This window comes from Gasterosteus aculeatus, chromosome 15, assembly GCF_964276395.1.
Source record: "Gasterosteus aculeatus chromosome 15, fGasAcu3.hap1.1, whole genome shotgun sequence".
In the NCBI taxonomy this organism is placed as follows: domain Eukaryota; kingdom Metazoa; phylum Chordata; class Actinopteri; order Perciformes; family Gasterosteidae; genus Gasterosteus; species Gasterosteus aculeatus.
In genome coordinates this window covers 284,332-300,950 of record NC_135703.1, presented here as the reverse complement: position 1 = coordinate 300,950, position 16,619 = coordinate 284,332, and the positions used below count along the sequence as shown (strand labels likewise).

The 16,619-nt window shown below is 48.9% G+C and overlaps 1 protein-coding gene across 24 annotated transcripts; it reads right to left on the bottom strand.

Annotated features, from left to right (window-relative positions):
- Positions 1-128: 128 nt before the first annotated feature.
- kiaa0586 (KIAA0586 ortholog) lies at positions 129-16,583 on the bottom strand. Of its 24 annotated transcripts, XM_078089148.1 has the most exons (27): positions 16,208-16,394; positions 14,874-14,923; positions 14,641-14,710; positions 14,259-14,328; positions 13,885-14,041; positions 13,654-13,765; positions 13,042-13,144; positions 7,521-7,668; positions 7,134-7,444; positions 6,633-6,705; positions 6,376-6,519; positions 6,120-6,297; positions 5,901-6,044; positions 5,614-5,738; positions 5,100-5,207; positions 3,934-4,121; positions 3,673-3,797; positions 3,343-3,527; positions 3,145-3,274; positions 2,813-2,972; positions 2,653-2,731; positions 2,352-2,580; positions 2,184-2,233; positions 1,202-1,261; positions 1,025-1,118; positions 676-818; positions 129-434 (listed from the first exon to the last, which is right to left on the bottom strand). In XM_078089148.1, the coding sequence occupies exons 1-27, from the start codon at positions 16,392-16,394 to the stop codon at positions 339-341; spliced, it is 3,519 nt and encodes a 1,172-aa protein (XP_077945274.1). In that variant the 3' UTR covers positions 129-338. The 24 variants fall into 24 exon arrangements, 19 of the variants coding, with proteins under 19 accessions (XP_077945274.1, XP_040054576.2, XP_077945264.1 ...); XR_013452704.1 differs by having other exon boundaries at positions 129-431; positions 676-952; positions 2,352-2,731; positions 3,343-3,524; positions 16,208-16,583; XR_013452703.1 differs by having other exon boundaries at positions 676-952; positions 2,352-2,731.
- Positions 16,584-16,619: the final 36 nt, after the last annotated feature.

Genomic DNA, 16,619 nt, shown 5'->3' with positions numbered 1-16,619 from the left:
AATCATCCTCTCGTCTGCACCGTGTTTACAAAGTGTGTGGATGTGATGGTCAGACAGTTCTCAGATACACACGTTTGAAGAACAGAACGTTGGTCTTGATCTTGTTATTAATTCAGGTCAAATAAATGTTATGATTTGAGTTTTTAATGAGAATATTATTTCATGAAATAAAACGCATGGTTTAATTTTCACAGATTAAAGAAATCAGACCACAAACGCATCACAACCCGCTGAAAAATGAAACTTTATAAAAGAAGGAATTCAGCTGAACTGAGGTCAGAGGTCACCGAGAGTCAATGTGAGATCATCAGCCAGACGATGAGGCCGAAGAAGGTTTTCTAGAAAACATCAGTGGAGGAGTTTGTTTCTGCTGCTACACTGACCTCCTCTTCCTCCTCCTCCTCCTCCTCCTCCTCCCTCACGACTCCTCTCTGCTGAGACAAACACATGGATATCAATTAAACACGAATTATCCGATTGAATGATTTTATTTTATACACAACTGACAAATTAATTCAGTACAATAAATCAAATAAACAGCTTCTGATCTGACACACACACACACACACACACACACACACACACACACACACACACACACACACACACACACACACACACAGGGCTATTTGTACTCCTCAGTAAGCAGAGTGTGGGTTGGTGTGTGCGGCTCACCTGCGCTGTAATAAGTGTGTCGTCCAGGTGAGGAGAAGGAGACGAGGACCCGTCGGTCTGGAGGTCAGAGGTCAGAGTCCCGATTGTCTCTGCCATCAGGTCACCCACGGCAACTGAGCTCTGATTGGTTGCTTCAAACGAAACTGAAGGAAAAGCGATGTGATGTCACAGGGATGTCAGGGTGATGTCAGAGGGAGATGATTGATCCCAAAACCCAACACAACATTCACTTCCATCCACTCTGTCTGGAACCAATCTGACGCTGATGAGGCTCGCCCTGTTTACGATGACACAATGCTGATGGCTGTGACATCATGGCGTGGTGAGTTCGGTCTGAAGGCGGTCCTACCTGCACACATACGGATCTGTCCAGGTGAACAGGTGCTGTCCTGTTCAGTCCCGCTCTGCCTCACCTCCTCCCCCCGATCCGTCCTCCTGGCGCCCTGAGGACGCAGCAGGTCAGAGGTCACGTGTGTGTTTGCGCCTGTCTGCCAGCGTGTGTGTGTGTCCGTGTGTATTTTTGTACCTTTTTCGACTTCTGCCAGTCATGACCTCTGACCTGTCCTTCACTTATGGGGTCAAAGTCCTGGAAGATGAAAAATAAATACCTCAATGCCATTACTGCTTTAACTGTAGTATTACTGCTTTAACTGTAGTATTACTGCTATAACTGTAGTATTTCTGCTTTAACTGTAGTATTACTGCTATAACTATAGTGTTACTGAATTAACTGTAGTATTACTGCTATAACTATAGTGTTACTGTTATAACTGCAGTATTACTGTTATAACTGCAGTATTACTGCTATAACTATAGTGTTACTGTTATAACTGCAGTATTACTGTTATAACTGCAGTATTACTGCTATAACTATAGTGTTACTGAATTAACTGTAGTATTACTGCTATAACTATAGTGTTACTGTTATAACTGCAGTATTACTGCTATAACTATAGTGTTACTGAATTAACTGTAGTATTACTGCTATAACTATAGTGTTACTGTTATAACTGCAGTATTACTGCTATAACTATAGTGTTACTGAATTAACTGTAGTATTACTGCTATAACTATAGTGTTACTGTTATAACTGCAGTATTACTGCTATAACTATAGTGTTACTGAATTAACTGTAGTATTACTGCTATAACTATAGTGTTACTGTTATAACTATAGTGTTACTGTTATAACTGCAGTATTACTGCTATAACTATAGTGTTACTGAATTAACTGTAGTATTACTGCTATAACTATAGTGTTACTGTTATAACTATAGTGTTACTGTTATAACTGCAGTATTACTGCTATAACTATAGTGTTACTGTTATAACTGCAGTATTACTGCTATAACTATAGTGTTACTGTTATAACTGCAGTATTACTGCTATAACTATAGTGTTACTGTTATAACTGCAGTATTACTGCTATAACTATAGTGTTACTGTTATAACTGCAGTATTACTGCTATAACTGTAGTATTACTGCTTTAACTGGAACATGATTCTTACCATTTCCTGTATCTCCTGAAGAGAACTGGAGAAACTGAAGACGCTGTCCTCTGAGAGACAGAGAGAGATATTTGAGTGAATTCTTAGTTTTTTGGATTAGTTTAAATGTTGAGATGAAGTTGGCGATGATGAAGATGATGTTGGAGATGGAGGTGATGATGAAGGTACCCGCCATGGCAGCTAGCTGGTGGACACTGAGGAGCAGTTCTCCCTCTGAGATGTGTTTCAGTGCTGCGTCTGTCTCTGCAGTCACTGTGCTGCAGGACTCCTCTGAGGAGCTGGAGGAGGATGCTGGTCTGGGATCAGGACCACGAGGAAGAGGAGACTCTGGTCTGGGATCAGGACCACGAGGAAGAGGAGACTCTGGTCTGGGATCAGGACCACGAGGAAGAGGAGACTCTGGTCTGGGATCAGGACCACGAGGAAGAGGAGACTCTGGTCTGGGATCAGGACCACGAGGAAGAGGAGAGGGGGAGGGAGGAGGGGAAATGTAGGGGGGAGGAAGAGGGGAGAAGAAAAGAGGCTCCTCTTCTGCTACTGACATCACCCTGCAGGATGAGAGAATGATGTATGTGTGTCCTACACCTCCCACAATGCACCTGGACATTAGTCTTTCATTGTGGACATACAGCAGATCTGCGCGGGTTTCCAGGTGTTCCTCTGGTCTTTCTTCATCCAATGGTAGCTCAACGTTTTCCCAGGTCAGAGGGGGAGGGGCTTGATGGACAGCAGAAGGACTTCCAGCAGAGGGGGCGGGCTCTAGGCTGGAGGTGGGTGCGACTACAGGCTCTAAGGGTCATAGTCAGACGCAGAGAGAAAGAGACAACACATCATCATTAGCTACAGTCATATCTTCAAACAACAAGTACCCGAGTACATCTTCAGAAGTACAAGTACACAACTACATCTTCACAGGTACTACTTCCTGTTGGACTACAGCAACACTGCTGATGTGTCTGACCTTGCGCTGTGATTGGCTGAGGAGACTCATCATTCAGCATACTGGTTGGTTCAGAGGGAGGGGGCGTGGCCTCTCTGCTGGAATGCCGAGGTGTCGGTACTGGTGCAGGAATCAGTGGAACCAGTTCATCCTAGAACAGAATCAGGAATGAGTTTGTGATCAGAATTAAGGAAACAGTGAAGACTGAAAACTCCGTACCTCCTCACGGGATCCTGGACCTGGTTCTGGTGGCTCTGGTTCCGGGTCTAGTGATTCCCTCTGTCCAAGCAGCAGGGCGACTTGCTCCGTCAGAACCTCACTAACCAGCTGACGGATCAGAGCCGAGTCCACTGACATGTTGGAGTCAACAAAGAGCTGCAAACCTCCACCTCCTGCTACTGCTACTGAACCCTCAACAACAGCAAACAATAACAACAACAACAACATGATGTCAGAAGAAACACCAACAACACTGCTGAAACAAACAATAACAATAACACCAAAAGTATCAGACAGAGCACCAACATGAAAACGCTCTGACCGGCTCACCAGTGTCTGAGGCGGCGCTCTGCTCCAGTGACTCTGATTGGTCAGTCGGACCCTTGTGGGTGGGACCAGAAGGAGGGGGTGGGTACATCTCTGAGATCATGCGGGACATCAGCTGCTGCTCCACCCTGAACAGACCAGATCAGTTCAGACAGGCTCAGACTGGCTAAGACCAGCACAGACCGCTTCAGACCGGTTCAGACCAGCACAGACCGCTTCAGACCGGTTCAGAGCAGCACAGACCGCTTCAGACCGGTTCCTTACCATTCCACCAGCCGGTTCTCAAGGACGTCTCTCTGCAGATCGAGGTCCCGCACTGAGACCTGATCCGTCGTATGGAGGACGGATCTGGTCTGTGGAGGAAAGACTGGACCCTGATAAAGAACCGGAGGAGGAGACGGACCTCCATCCAGCTGCACCTCCTCCTCGCCTTCCAAGCTCAGCTCCTCCTGCTGGAACAAGGAATCAATAGGATGAGAGGAGATCAATACGTTTGTAGATGTATGAGCCATTGATTAGTTCTGATGATCTAAACATTTAGTTCAGAGGAGAAAGCGGAGGAGGTGTTCCGTTTGTTTCCAGCAGGGGGAGCTGTAGAACTTAAGCTCATTCACACAAGGTGTCTCAAAGTCGTTAGTCTGCATCCTTGTAGCCTGCAGCCTTCAGCAGCCTTCTGGTCTACCTGGGCTGGTCCTCCAACAAACGCATAGGCTGAACCGAATGGTCTGTGAAATGGGACGGTCTGTCCTACGGGGACGTCCTGTCTGCGTCATCATCTTTACCTCCACGTCTCCCGTTGCCTAGCAACCTGTTGAGCTTAACAATAAAAGCCTTATAACCCAGAAAACGATTTAATTTAATTTAGGAAGATACGCTTCTCCTCCGGAGAATAAATTAAATCAGTTACTTTATAATACTTTACTAATTTATAACTACTTTCAGCTAAAAGTAATATTGCAATTTTAAGGCAGAGGAGATTCCATCAATGTTGTCAATAAAAACACATTTATTAACTTGTATGCAAGGACCTTTTCTTTTTTTCTTGCATTGTAAATAAACTACAGACCAGCTGCTCGTTGTGTGTTTGTTATAATGTGTTATAATGTGTGTTGGTATATTGATCCATAAGGACAGAACATGGACCCGGGGGGTTCAGGTGAGAGTCCGGCTCAGGGGCCGTATGTTAACGTCACCACTAAGAGCACTTTGTTCTAGCGTCTTATGTGAATTTAAAAACATCGGTTACCAACGTAACGTAACTATATGATTTCATAAGCTAAAATGTGATGTTATATTTTATATTAGAACATTTCTATTGGTAGATAATGGAGTGAATTCCTTATTAATGAATTACTTAACGTTACATTTAAAAGTGAACTCGTCCGCGTAATGTAGATACAGGATGAGAGGAAGAGGAAGAGGAAGATTACCTGTACGACATCAGCCACAGACAAGAATTCAGTCCCAGGAAAGACGTCCTCTTCTTCACTCTTCTCAATGATGTCAGGAGGAGGCGGGGCCTCCGGCTGCTCCTCCCCCTGGCAACACAAAACCCCTCAGTGACTTCGAACCTCCTGGGAGCTTTATTTATTAAAAGAAGTGGAATAAATACATTTAATTCAACATTCTTTTTTGATGTTTATGTCTTCAGCTCATCGTCAAACTAAAGTCCTGACGTATGATGACAGCTACATGAAATATGAGAAGAATTAGATCTGATTGTATTACAAGCTAAGGTCTGATCCAGCCTTGTGCAGGGTCCTCTGGGACAGTCTGATATCATCACGGGTCTTTTACTTTCCCAGACCCTGACCCAAACCAGACTCAGAACCTGCAGGGTCAAGCTCACATAAATGTCCTTCAAGAGCGAAGCGTTTGGGCCCCTGGAGCCGGAAAGATGAGCGAGTAGTTTCCCGTCTCATGCTGAAGCTGCAGAAACCTCACATGTGACTCAGGCGCTCCGGCGTCCTCGTCGACCACACAATGCGCAGGAGCAGCTACAGTTGGCGATGTCACTTCCTGTCGACGCTCAGCGAGACGCATGGAGGACGAGACTGTCCTGGGATGTCCTGAGGGGGACGGACGACATCTTGCAGTAAACAATACGTGACGCGTGTCTCGTACTTGCATGTACAAGTACCTCGTACACAGTACACTTTAATCTGTCTCAGTGAAAATCTAAAAAACATGTTTGTGTGACACATTCATACAAAATCAAAACACTGACTGACCCAGTGGGATCGCCATGGCAACGGAGCCTCTGACAGCTGGGCTTTCTGTGAGGTCACCACAGGTCAGTTGGCAGGAACTGATGATGTCACAGTCCTGAGGTCCCCCAGGTGACGTCTGAGTCTTACGAGACTTCACTTTCACACCTGAAAGAGACGCGGGGAGCTCTACAGAAACAGACTTTGCATTCAATAGAACTTTATTGATCACGACAGCCCTACCTGTGACGCTCTCCACCAGCCGGGGGCGGGGCTTCCTGCTGAGCGGAGAGACAGGTGAGCTGAAGCGCAGGTACGGACTCTTCTTCAGGGTCCGCCTCAGACCTTCATACGGAGCTCGGCCGTACAAACGAGTCAGGTACGACTCACCTGTGGCCGGGTCAGGCTCCGCCCCCAGCATCTGGAAACAGACATCACAGCAGTGAGCTCTCACCTGTCCTCGACCAGTCAGATCACTGGAATGAAGGGCCACACTGACCGGTCCACGCCTTCCTCTCCCCGCCGCACGCTCCCTTCCTGTTGCTCTGAGCGCGTTCGCCGGCCTCCCCCGACCTGTGTGGGCGGAGCTCCCAGCGGCCCTCTGCTGTGATGTCATCGCAGGCCCCTCGGAGGACACCTCCTCCTGGAGGAGAAGATCATGTTTGTTGATTTATTACGATAACATCATGGCCATTGATGTTCAACGATGTGCATGTGCAAATATATATTTATGTATTTAATATTTGAATAGCTCACCTGGATATCTCTGGTTGAAGTATTGATCCAAGCATCCACCGTCTTCTTGACCCGTACCTCCTCCCTCCAGTCTCTGCAGAGGACAGTGGATTATTTATTGAAGTCCCCCCTCGATGTCCACCATAAGACCGTAATTCAGAATAAATATTCAGGTTTTTTTAGTCAGTTAGATGTTTCACATCAACAATGTCTTAGTTGTAAAACTGTTAAAGTATAAAGCTAAAAATACTTGAAAGTGACGAGATGTGTAGGAGCAGGAGGTCTAACCCTTCTTTACCCTCTCCGACAAAACAAATCAACTAAGCTAAGCTAAGCTTATGCTAAGCCACCCTATTAGCTGCCTGTTAGCAGCCAGTCAGCTAGCATAAGCTACCTGTTAGCAGTCAGTCAGCTAGCATAAGCTACCTGTTAGCAGTCAGTCAGCTAGCATAAGCTACCTGTTAGCAGCCAGTCAGCTAGCATAAGCTACCTGTTAGCAGTCAGTCAGCTAGCATAAGCTACCTGTTAGCAGCCAGTGCGTCCAGTTGGCAGTGCAGAACCTCTCCGGTTTGGGCTCTCAGCAGGGCATCCAGGTTTTCCTCCAGAACCTTCTTCTGTCTCCGTACCCGATGGAGAACCAGACCTGCCTCCTCCAACACGGAGAGAACTACAGGTGTCCTCTGGACCAGTGTGTCCTGGAACTGCTGCTGGGAGCGTGACTGACACTGATGGGGCCGGAGTGGTTGGAAAGGACCTTGATGGGACTGGGACTGGCTTTGTTGGGACGGGTGTCTGTCTGGTCCAGATGCGGTGGTCTTCAGAGAATCTTCTGGCTGTTGTACGAAAGAAAGTGAGTGAGACTTTGGACCAAAAGATCGACTACTGCGTTCTGCAACTGTGTTGATTTACTCTCAGTAGCATCTTCAGTTGATTCTTCGTGCGTTCCGTCTCCCTCAGCGTCTCATTGGCTCTCCTTGTCCATCCCTCACCGTCATTGGTCGAAGGCTGCAGACTTCCTGCAGGTTGCAGGGTAACCGAGGAAACGACGGATGCATCTCTAAGACACCGGTTAAGAGAGAGTAGAGTAAGAGCGGATACAAGAAATATATGTAAAATATGTATATCTATTGTACATATGTAGCGATATTCTCTCTGTGTATATATACAGTGGGTAGAAGTATTTGATACACTGCCGATTTTGCAGGTTTTCTTTGCAAGTATGTAATTTGTATTCTTCAACTGAGAGTGATGGAATCTGAAACAAATCCAGAAAATCACATTGTATGATTAAAATATATATATAGATATATGTATATATTGCAGTTTATTACATGACATAAGTATTTGATCACCTACCAACCAGTAAGAATTGTCTCTCAGACCTGTTGGTCTTCAGGAAGCCGTCCTGTTCTCCACTCATTACCTGAATTAACTGCACCTGTTTGAACTTGTTATCTGTATAAAAGACACGTGTCCACACTCAACCAATCAGACTCCAACATCTCCACAACGACCAAGACCAGAGCGCTGTGCAAGGACGTCAGGGATCGAGCTGTAGACCTGCACAAGGTCGTGATGAGCTACAGGACAACAGGCAGCAGCTTGGTGAGAAGACAACAACTGCTGCCGCAATAATTAGAAAATGGAAGAAGTTCAAGATGGTGGTCAGTCTCCCTCAGTCTGGGGCTCCACGCAACATCTCACCTCGTGGGGCATCAATGATCATGAGGAGGGTGAGGGATCAGCCCAGAACTACACAACAGGACCTGGTCAATGGACCACCATTAGTAACACACGAACGCTGTCATGGATTAAAATCCTGCAGGACACACAAGGTCCAAGGTCGGACAATGCCAATGACCATCGGGATGATCCAGAGGAGATATGGAGAAGGTCATGTGGTCTGATGAGACAAAGATAGAGCCTTATGGTCTAAACTTTTACGTTACATTACAGGTCATTTAGCTGACGCGTTTATCCAAAGCGACTTACATTACACTTTAAACCCGTGGCCCGGGTCAACTAGGGGTCAGGTGTCTTGCGACATGGGGCAGTCGGGACTCAAACCACCAACCTTGCGGTTTCCAGCGCACCTGCTCTACCCCCTGCGCCACGACGACCCCCCGCCGTGCTTGTTGGAGGAAGGATGAGTACAACTCCAAGAACAGCAGCCCAACCATGAAGCACGGAGGTGGACACCTCATCCTCTGGGGAGGCTTTCTGCACCGCATTGGGGGGAGGATGGATGGGCCGTGCACCGCCAGATCTCAGCCAACAACCTCCTTCCATCAGTGAGGGCATTGAAGATGGGTCGTGGCTGGGTCTCAACCCGAAACGCACAGCCGGGGCGAGAAGCATCCCAAGGTCCTGGAGAGGCCTTGCCAGCCTCCAGACCTGAACCCAGTAGAAGTTCTTTGGAGGGTGCTGGAAGAACGTTGCCCAGCGACAGCTTGAAAGCTGAAGGATCTGGAGAAGGTCTGGGTGGAGGAGTGGGCCCTGCTGCAGGGTGCGAACCTGCTCAAGAACTACAGGAACCACATGATGTCTGTAACCGCAAACAAAGGTTTCTGTACCAAATATTAAGTTTGGCTTTTCTCGTGTCTAAAGATGTCATACAATAAACTGCAAAATATTGTTTTAAATCTTACGATGTGGTTTTCTGGATTTTTGTTTTAGATTCAGTCACTCACAGTTGAATAGAACCTACAATAAAAATTAGACTCCGACTTGCTTTGAAAGGGAAAAACTGCAAAATCAAATACTCCCTACTGTGCATGTACTATATATTTATACAAATAAAAAGAATGAAACTAGACTTTCAGTAATGCAGGTTAACAGCTTTGCTTCCAACAACACTGGAAGAGGTTTAAAAATAAAATGTCCACATAAGAATTGCCGACATTTCTGTCGCTGCTGCAGCAGTAACAATAATACAGATCAGCCCCGCCTTCTCTCCGACACACACACACACACACACACACACACACACACACACACACACACACACACACACACACACACACACACACACACACACACACACACACACACACACACACACACACACACACACACACACACACACTCTCTGGTGTCAGAGGACACCACATTGTGTGTCTGTGGTTGTTGAGACAAAATGGCCGTCTTGTCGAATGACGTTCTCCGTCTCTGTGGCTGTTACTAGGCAACGTGGTTGAGATGTGGATGAGAGAGCAGCTTCCATTCACAGGCGGGGGGGGGGGGGGGGGGGGGGGGGGACTTCTTTGCTCTTCCTCTCCTCACCATGGTAACCAAACCATCCCACATGACGAGGAGCAAGAAGAGGAAAACAGTTGTGTATAAATATACACAATACACTTACATACATGTGTATATATACACCCATGGAGTAGAGAGGGTGCGCCGAGATGACATATTTATATATATATATATATATATATATATATATATATATATATATCTCAGATACTGATAATAATGCAGTGAATGAAAGCTCCATCTCACACACACAGACCAGTGCAGCAGTTCACATTGTACACGCACACTTGTGTATCTGCAATGCAGCAATAAAACACTAGCGATACGTCCAATGTGAGCGTAAACAACGGCCATGTTTACATTTGACTACTCCTCATATACATTTACCCAGAATGCAACAGGTTTAAGGTCATAAAGAAGGAAGCGCCACACGTCAGTGAAACGTTCTTTATTAAACGGGCTGAGCTGCAAAATCTTTGTTGTCGTCTTTGAGCCAAATATGAATAAAACTAATAATAGAAAAACAGACTTATGTAGAAAAACGTCAAATAAAAAACAAATTAACAGCTACATTTTTACAGAAAGATAAGAATAGTTTTACAAACGGAAGGTGTTGACGTCACTCCGCGTCGGCTACGATGACGTCACGTCCCTCCTCCTCATGTGTCCCGTTCCTTCTTCACCTTCACCTCCCCCCCCAGGATGGTGGCTATCTCCCCCTGCATGAAGGCCCAGGGCACGTTGGAGCCCAGCAGGGGGCACTTGTCCCCGCTGGGGCAGTACACCTCCCCGCACGCGCCCTGGGCCTTGATGCTCTCGCGTGAGCACGGGAAGCAGAACTTGTGGTTCGGGACCGACGGGCACTGCACGAAGTGCGTGTCCTCCAGCCGCTCGTGGCAGATCGTGCAGCACAGCGGCGCGCTGCTGGCCGCGGGGCAGTCGGGCACGCTCTGCGCGTGCACCTGGTCCGAGTCCCCCGTGGGGTCCCCGCTGCGGGACAGGAGGCGCCGCGGACCGGACACGGAGGCCGGGGACACCGGACCGCTGCCGGTGTGTCTGGAGGACGACGTGGTGGAGTGGACCGAATCGCGGTCCTTGTTGGGGGAGTGCGCGCTCCCGAGCGCGTCCATCGGGGACGGTCCGTTCTGCAGCGAGTCCGGCGGGGAGACGAGCCCGGTGCTCCCGGTGCTCCCGGTGTGACCGGAGAACGGGAGTCGCAGCGCTTCCGTCTGGCTGCCGGTCCACTGCTGCTCGCCCCCCCCCACCACCGAGTCCGGTTCCGGCGAGGCTCTGCGCTTCCTCACGCAGGTCCTGCTGCTCCCGCTCCCGGATGCCGGAACCCGGCCGGGTAGAACCGGGAAGCTCCCGTCGGTGTGCGGCTGCGGCAGCATGTCGCCCCCCAGCCCCTCCCTAAAGAACCGGAGGGGCTCCGGTAACAGGTCCCCGAGCAGGCGCCAGTCACCGGAACCGTGCTTCTTCTCGTACTCCAGGTACTTGAACCCGGAGGACAGAGCCCGGCCGAACTCCTTCATGCAGTCCTGGTACATCTGCTTGGCGACCCCGGAGGCGCTGGAGAACACGGTACCGGATCCGGACGGGTACTCGATGAAGATCTTCAGCTCGTGCTCCTGACCCGGTTTGGACACCGCGTCGAAGGCGAACACGCGGCCCACCAGCTGCGGGTCCTTCTTGAAGCGGACGTCGAACGGGACGCACCCGGCGAGGGAGTGCAGCGTGTCCCGCACCGGCTTCGGTTTGCCGGTCCAGTCGTCCTGCCGGTTCCGCAGGCTGTCGCTCAGCTCGGACAGAACCTCCGCGTTCCGCTGCTTCTCCTTCAGCTCCCGGTCCTGGTCCGAGCTGGACACCGGGGCGGGCCGCTTCCCTCCGGATCCGTTCGGCGGCGTCTGAGGGAGCAGGTTGGGCGGTACGTGTATCTTTCCCGGTACCGGCACCGGCCCAACGAGGCTCCGAACCCTCGAGTTCGGGCTCTGACGGTTTAGCTCGGGCGGCCCTTCGTCCGGTTTGAACCCGTTGGGTCCGACTCCGTTGGGCAGCCGGTAGTCGAACCGAGCCCGGCTATCCGAGAGCGAGTATTGGTCCAAACCGGGCTGCTGAGACCTCCCCGGTCCGTCCGGTTGGTGCTGCTGGCTCTTCTGCTGCTGAGGAGGAGGGGGGGGAGCTCCGGGGGGCGGCTGGACCTCTCGGAACCCGTGAGCCCGCTTCAGGTGTCGGGCCGTCTCGATGACGAACTCGATCCGGTCTGCGCCCTCGTAGTTGACGCATCCGCGGCACACCGGTTCCGTAAAGTCCCAGATCACCGCCCAGCTCATCCGGGGCAGGTCGCACAGGTAGCAGGACTGTCTGCGCGACGAGGAGGACATGGTCCCGGTACCGGGGAGGAGGACAGACAGAGCGACTCTCTCCGCTTATTGTTCCCGCTGCTGCTGCAGAGGGAGGCGGGGGGAGGAGGGGGAGGGAGGAGGAGGGAGGAGGCGGGGGAGGCGGCGGGGGGAGGAGGGACGAGGAGGGGGGCGTGCGCCCTCTTGGAATGCCACCTGGTTTAGCAAGTGACGTAATCGCCGCCCCGTTTCAGACTGTAATGTCACGCTGGGTCACGTGACAGATCGAACAAAAGACACGTGACAGACCTCGTGACCTCATCTCTGATGTCAGCCGGTAGCTTTAATTTATTTTATTCATATTACAGTGTTATAGTGTAATAATATACTAGATAATATTTTTGTGTGTTCTTTAATTAGCAATAAATAAATCAATCAATAAAGCAATAAATCATTTTAAAAGTATATATCATCTATCTTTCTATATTATATTAATCAAATAATTGCTCTGTATAGCTTATTCTGCTTGATTATGTTTCATCCCCTTATTATTATTGGATGTTGTTAGGCAGATTCTGCCCTCTTAACCACCACACTGATGCATTATGGGACAAATATAGAGGACTTAATGTGTCTCACACACACACACACACACACACACACACACACACACAGTACGCTTTGTGTTACCGTGGAAACCCGACGCGCTTTGAGGACGAGGAAGGAAAGCAGATAGACAACGAGCCTCGCTCTTCTTCACTCTGACCGTCCAATAGGAGTGATACAGAGGTCTGGTAACCATGGATACACAGCTCTGTCTGCCCCCCCCTCACCTGGTTTGCTCTGTCCATCGGTCATGACGGGTTGTTCCCATAGCAACTGTGCAGGTCGCCATGGCCATGGGGGAGCTTTGCTGGTGGTGGCTGAGGACGCCAGCTGATGGAGACAAAAAGACGCATCATGAAGGAGGAAGGGTCAGAGGTCAGCAGATCAGGAAGGAGGTCTGGATCGTCTCAATGCTGCACTCATTAAATTACAAAAGAAAAGGTGGAAGGAACAAGACGGCAAGTGAGCCGGAGAAAGCGAGAGAAAGGGACAAATTCTTATTGAGGTATTGATTACATGCAGATGTTGATACTCCTTCCCTCTGTTTAATCACACTAAGCAGTCACATTATGATCTTTGCTCTTCACATCTGAATATTGGTCTCCCGTTTCCTCCCTGAGGTTTCAGAGAGTTGTGCTGCCACCTGGTGGCCTCAACCATCCGTCACAAGCCGCTTTATTCGCCATGTACATCCATCATGCTGTACAGTTGTTAAATAAGTATTTACCAGTAAGCATTTTTGTTTCATATTTACAACACTGACACTGGAGACCGTTTTGGGAAGAAACCAGAGCTGGTTCTGCTCAACCAGCTTCACAAAGAAGAAGAACCGCGTTTACCTGCCGGGTCCAGCTGAGTGACCTGGAGAGGCAGAGTCCCTGACGCTGTGAGGTCAGAGGTCACGGGTGAAGGACCCGTCACCACCGCGAGGGACGACTCCAGCAGCGGCTTCTGATTGGAGGAGAGCAGAGCCAATAAGCAGTCAGAGTCACAGCCAAAGGTGAACAGGTGAGACGTTTACCTACAGAGACACACACACACACACACACACAGTCAGAGATCAGATCTACCTTGATAAAAGCATCGGTGACATCTCCAAGGAAACCAGAGAAAGGCCCCGCCTCCTTTCGGCCTTCCACACCCACTGCATTCTGGGAGCTGGTCCTGAGTGGCCCAGGGTCCAACAGCTGCACTTTGACCTCCCTCCTGTGAGGGGCGCTGTGAGACCTGAGGATAGACAGGAAGTGACGTTCAATCAACAGAAACACAGATTGCTTTTAAAGGTAAAATACACACAACAAGAATATTGAGGACCAACTTTCTTTGATCACAGCTGGAACTTTATTGACAAAGGTCACTCATGACACCAATGAAGCGCTGAGTCAGCAGAGGAGCCAAAGTCTCCTTCAGAATAAAATGAGTCTAAAACCTAAACCGGACTCACCGTTGTTTCAGAGCCGCGAGTCCGACTCCCCGACCTCCAGGGTGGAACCGGGACGTCAAAAGGTCGTGACCTGAGGGAGAAGATGTCAGTAGAGTGATGATGTCACCAGACATCGAAAAGATTCAGGCTTCGGTTGCTCAAAGGCTCCCGGGCAGAAGAGTCCAAACCGTCAGACACATGACTGTGATTCAGAGTCAGCAGATCCCAATAACCAATAACACAACAAATCATCTCAAAACGGTCAATAATCAACCGTAGACAGTTTTGAAAGTCTATTGATCGACTACTGATTGATATTGATTGACTGATGGATGGATTGACTATTTTATTGATTCATTGAGGAATATATTGATTGATTGATGGATGAAGCTGATGGTCTCACCAGGCTGCTGGTCTTCCCGTGTCCCCCCTGAGAGCTTCCTGTCTGGACTGGACTGGGCTGCTGGGGGCTGCTGAAGGACAGTTTCAGATATAAAGTCACATTTTATAATTGATTATTGATTAAGGAACACATTTATTTCAATAATCTGTATCATTTGATGCAGCTGTGGTCTCTTTATTTATGCTTCAACAGGAAACAGGAAGTGTTGTCGACAGGAGAAAAGGGGGACTCACTCTTCTGGGCTCTCTGATCTCTTTGGGTGGTTCAGGTCTCTTCATTCGGTCTGTGGACACATCAGTTAGCCGTGTTATGGATCCTTTTATGACCAAATGATCATTTGTATTTGAATAATCAGGTTCAGATATTATCAAATCAAGTAACAAAAGAACAAATTATATATATATCATTTCATCATCATGATATTATTCAGCGGACTCCTGTTAGAACTGGATGAGCCACCGGTACCAGTGAAGAGAGCGGAGGAGTGGAGGAGTGAGGGAGAACTTAGGAAGGTTAAAGACCAGTGGAGCTGCTGCATTCTGGATGAGCTGCAGAGGTGGAATGGAGGTAGCAGGAGACCTGCAGGAGAGAGTTACAGTAGTCCAGGAGGGAGACGACAAGATGATTTGATTGATGATTTTCAGATGGTGGGCGGATCCACTGAGAGACGTCAGTCAGACAGGCAGAGATCCGAGTGAGGGAAGGAGAGAATTAGTTGGGTGTCATCAGCATCGCTGTGGTAGGAGAAGCCATGCGAGCGAATGACAGCGCAGAGAGAGTTGGTGTAGAGCGAGAAGTGGAGGGGACCCAGGACGGAACCCTGAGGAACTCCAGTGGTAAGAGGACAAGGTTCCGACACAGATCCTCTCCAGGTTACCCGGTAGGTGCGTCCGTCGAGGTAGGACGAGAGAAGGGAGAGAGCAGAGCCTGAGACACCAAGTTCCTGAAGGGAGGAGACAAGGATCTGGTGGTTGACTGTGTCAAATGCAGCAGAGAGGTCCAGAAGGACGAGGACAGAGGAGAGAGAGGAGCTCTAGCAGTGTGGAGCTGCTCTGAGACAGCAAGGAGAGCAGTCTCTGTGGAGCCTTGAAGCCTGACTGGTGGGGGTCAAGGAGGTTGTTACAGTGGAGATAAGAGGAGAGTTGGTTAAAGATCTCACGTTCAAGAGTTTTGGACAAAAAGGGAAGAAGAGAGACGGTCTGTAGTTGTCTGGGTTGAAGGTAGGTTTCTTCAAAGACCATTCAAGAACATTTTTTGAGATACCTTCACCCATAAAAATATCTTGAGTCAGACACCTGTCTTGACGAGGCATCGTGGTACTACGACGACTATCTTACTGTTAAGAGTTTTCCAAATTTACCCGAGTCGATAATCTGACCTAGTGGATCATTAACCTCAACTAGTGGATCATTAACCTCAACTAGTGGATCAATAATCTCAACTAGTGGATCAATAACCTCAACTAGTGGATCAATAACCTCAACTAGTGGATCAATAATCTCACCTATTGGGTAAATAACCTCAACTAGTGGATCAATAATATCAACTAGTGGATCAATAACCTCACCGGGTTGAGAGGGTCCTGCTGCCCGCGGAGGAGAAGCCATGTCCGGTTTCCGTCGGAGTTCATCGGTAACGGAGCTCCGTAGTCTCTGGTCGCTCATCCGGAGCGGTACCGGGTGAGGAGTCCGGGTGGACCGGATCAACACGTCCCCGGTGTCAGAGGACTCATGAGGACCGGCTTGACCAAACATCCGGGGCTTTTAACGTCTGTTCAACACGCGCGATCTGCTCCAATTTTAGATTTCCCGCTCCCACAACATCCGGGTCCGTTGAAACCAGATTTACGGTTGAAAGAGGCTGGAGTTTCGGCGGGGAAGTAACGTTCAAATATCCCGTTAAAGAATTAGAGAAAGGAAAACGACCAAACGACAAACAGCAACGGTTGCTGACAACAAACAACGCACTTCCGGTTCAGA

Excerpts from the sequence above, each read along its gene's own strand:
- kiaa0586 (XM_040198640.2), bottom strand. The coding sequence starts at position 16,394 with ATGTTTGGTCAAGCCGGTCCTCATGAGTCCTCTGACACCGGGGACGTG. Across the intron at positions 13,766-13,884 it reads TCACCGATGCTTTTATCAAG|AAGCCGCTGCTGGAGTCGTC; the intron begins GTAGATCTGATC and ends TCCTCCAATCAG. Across the intron at positions 5,208-5,613 it reads CCGGAGCGCCTGAGTCACAT|GGGGAGGAGCAGCCGGAGGC; the intron begins GTGAGGTTTCTG and ends TTGTGTTGCCAG.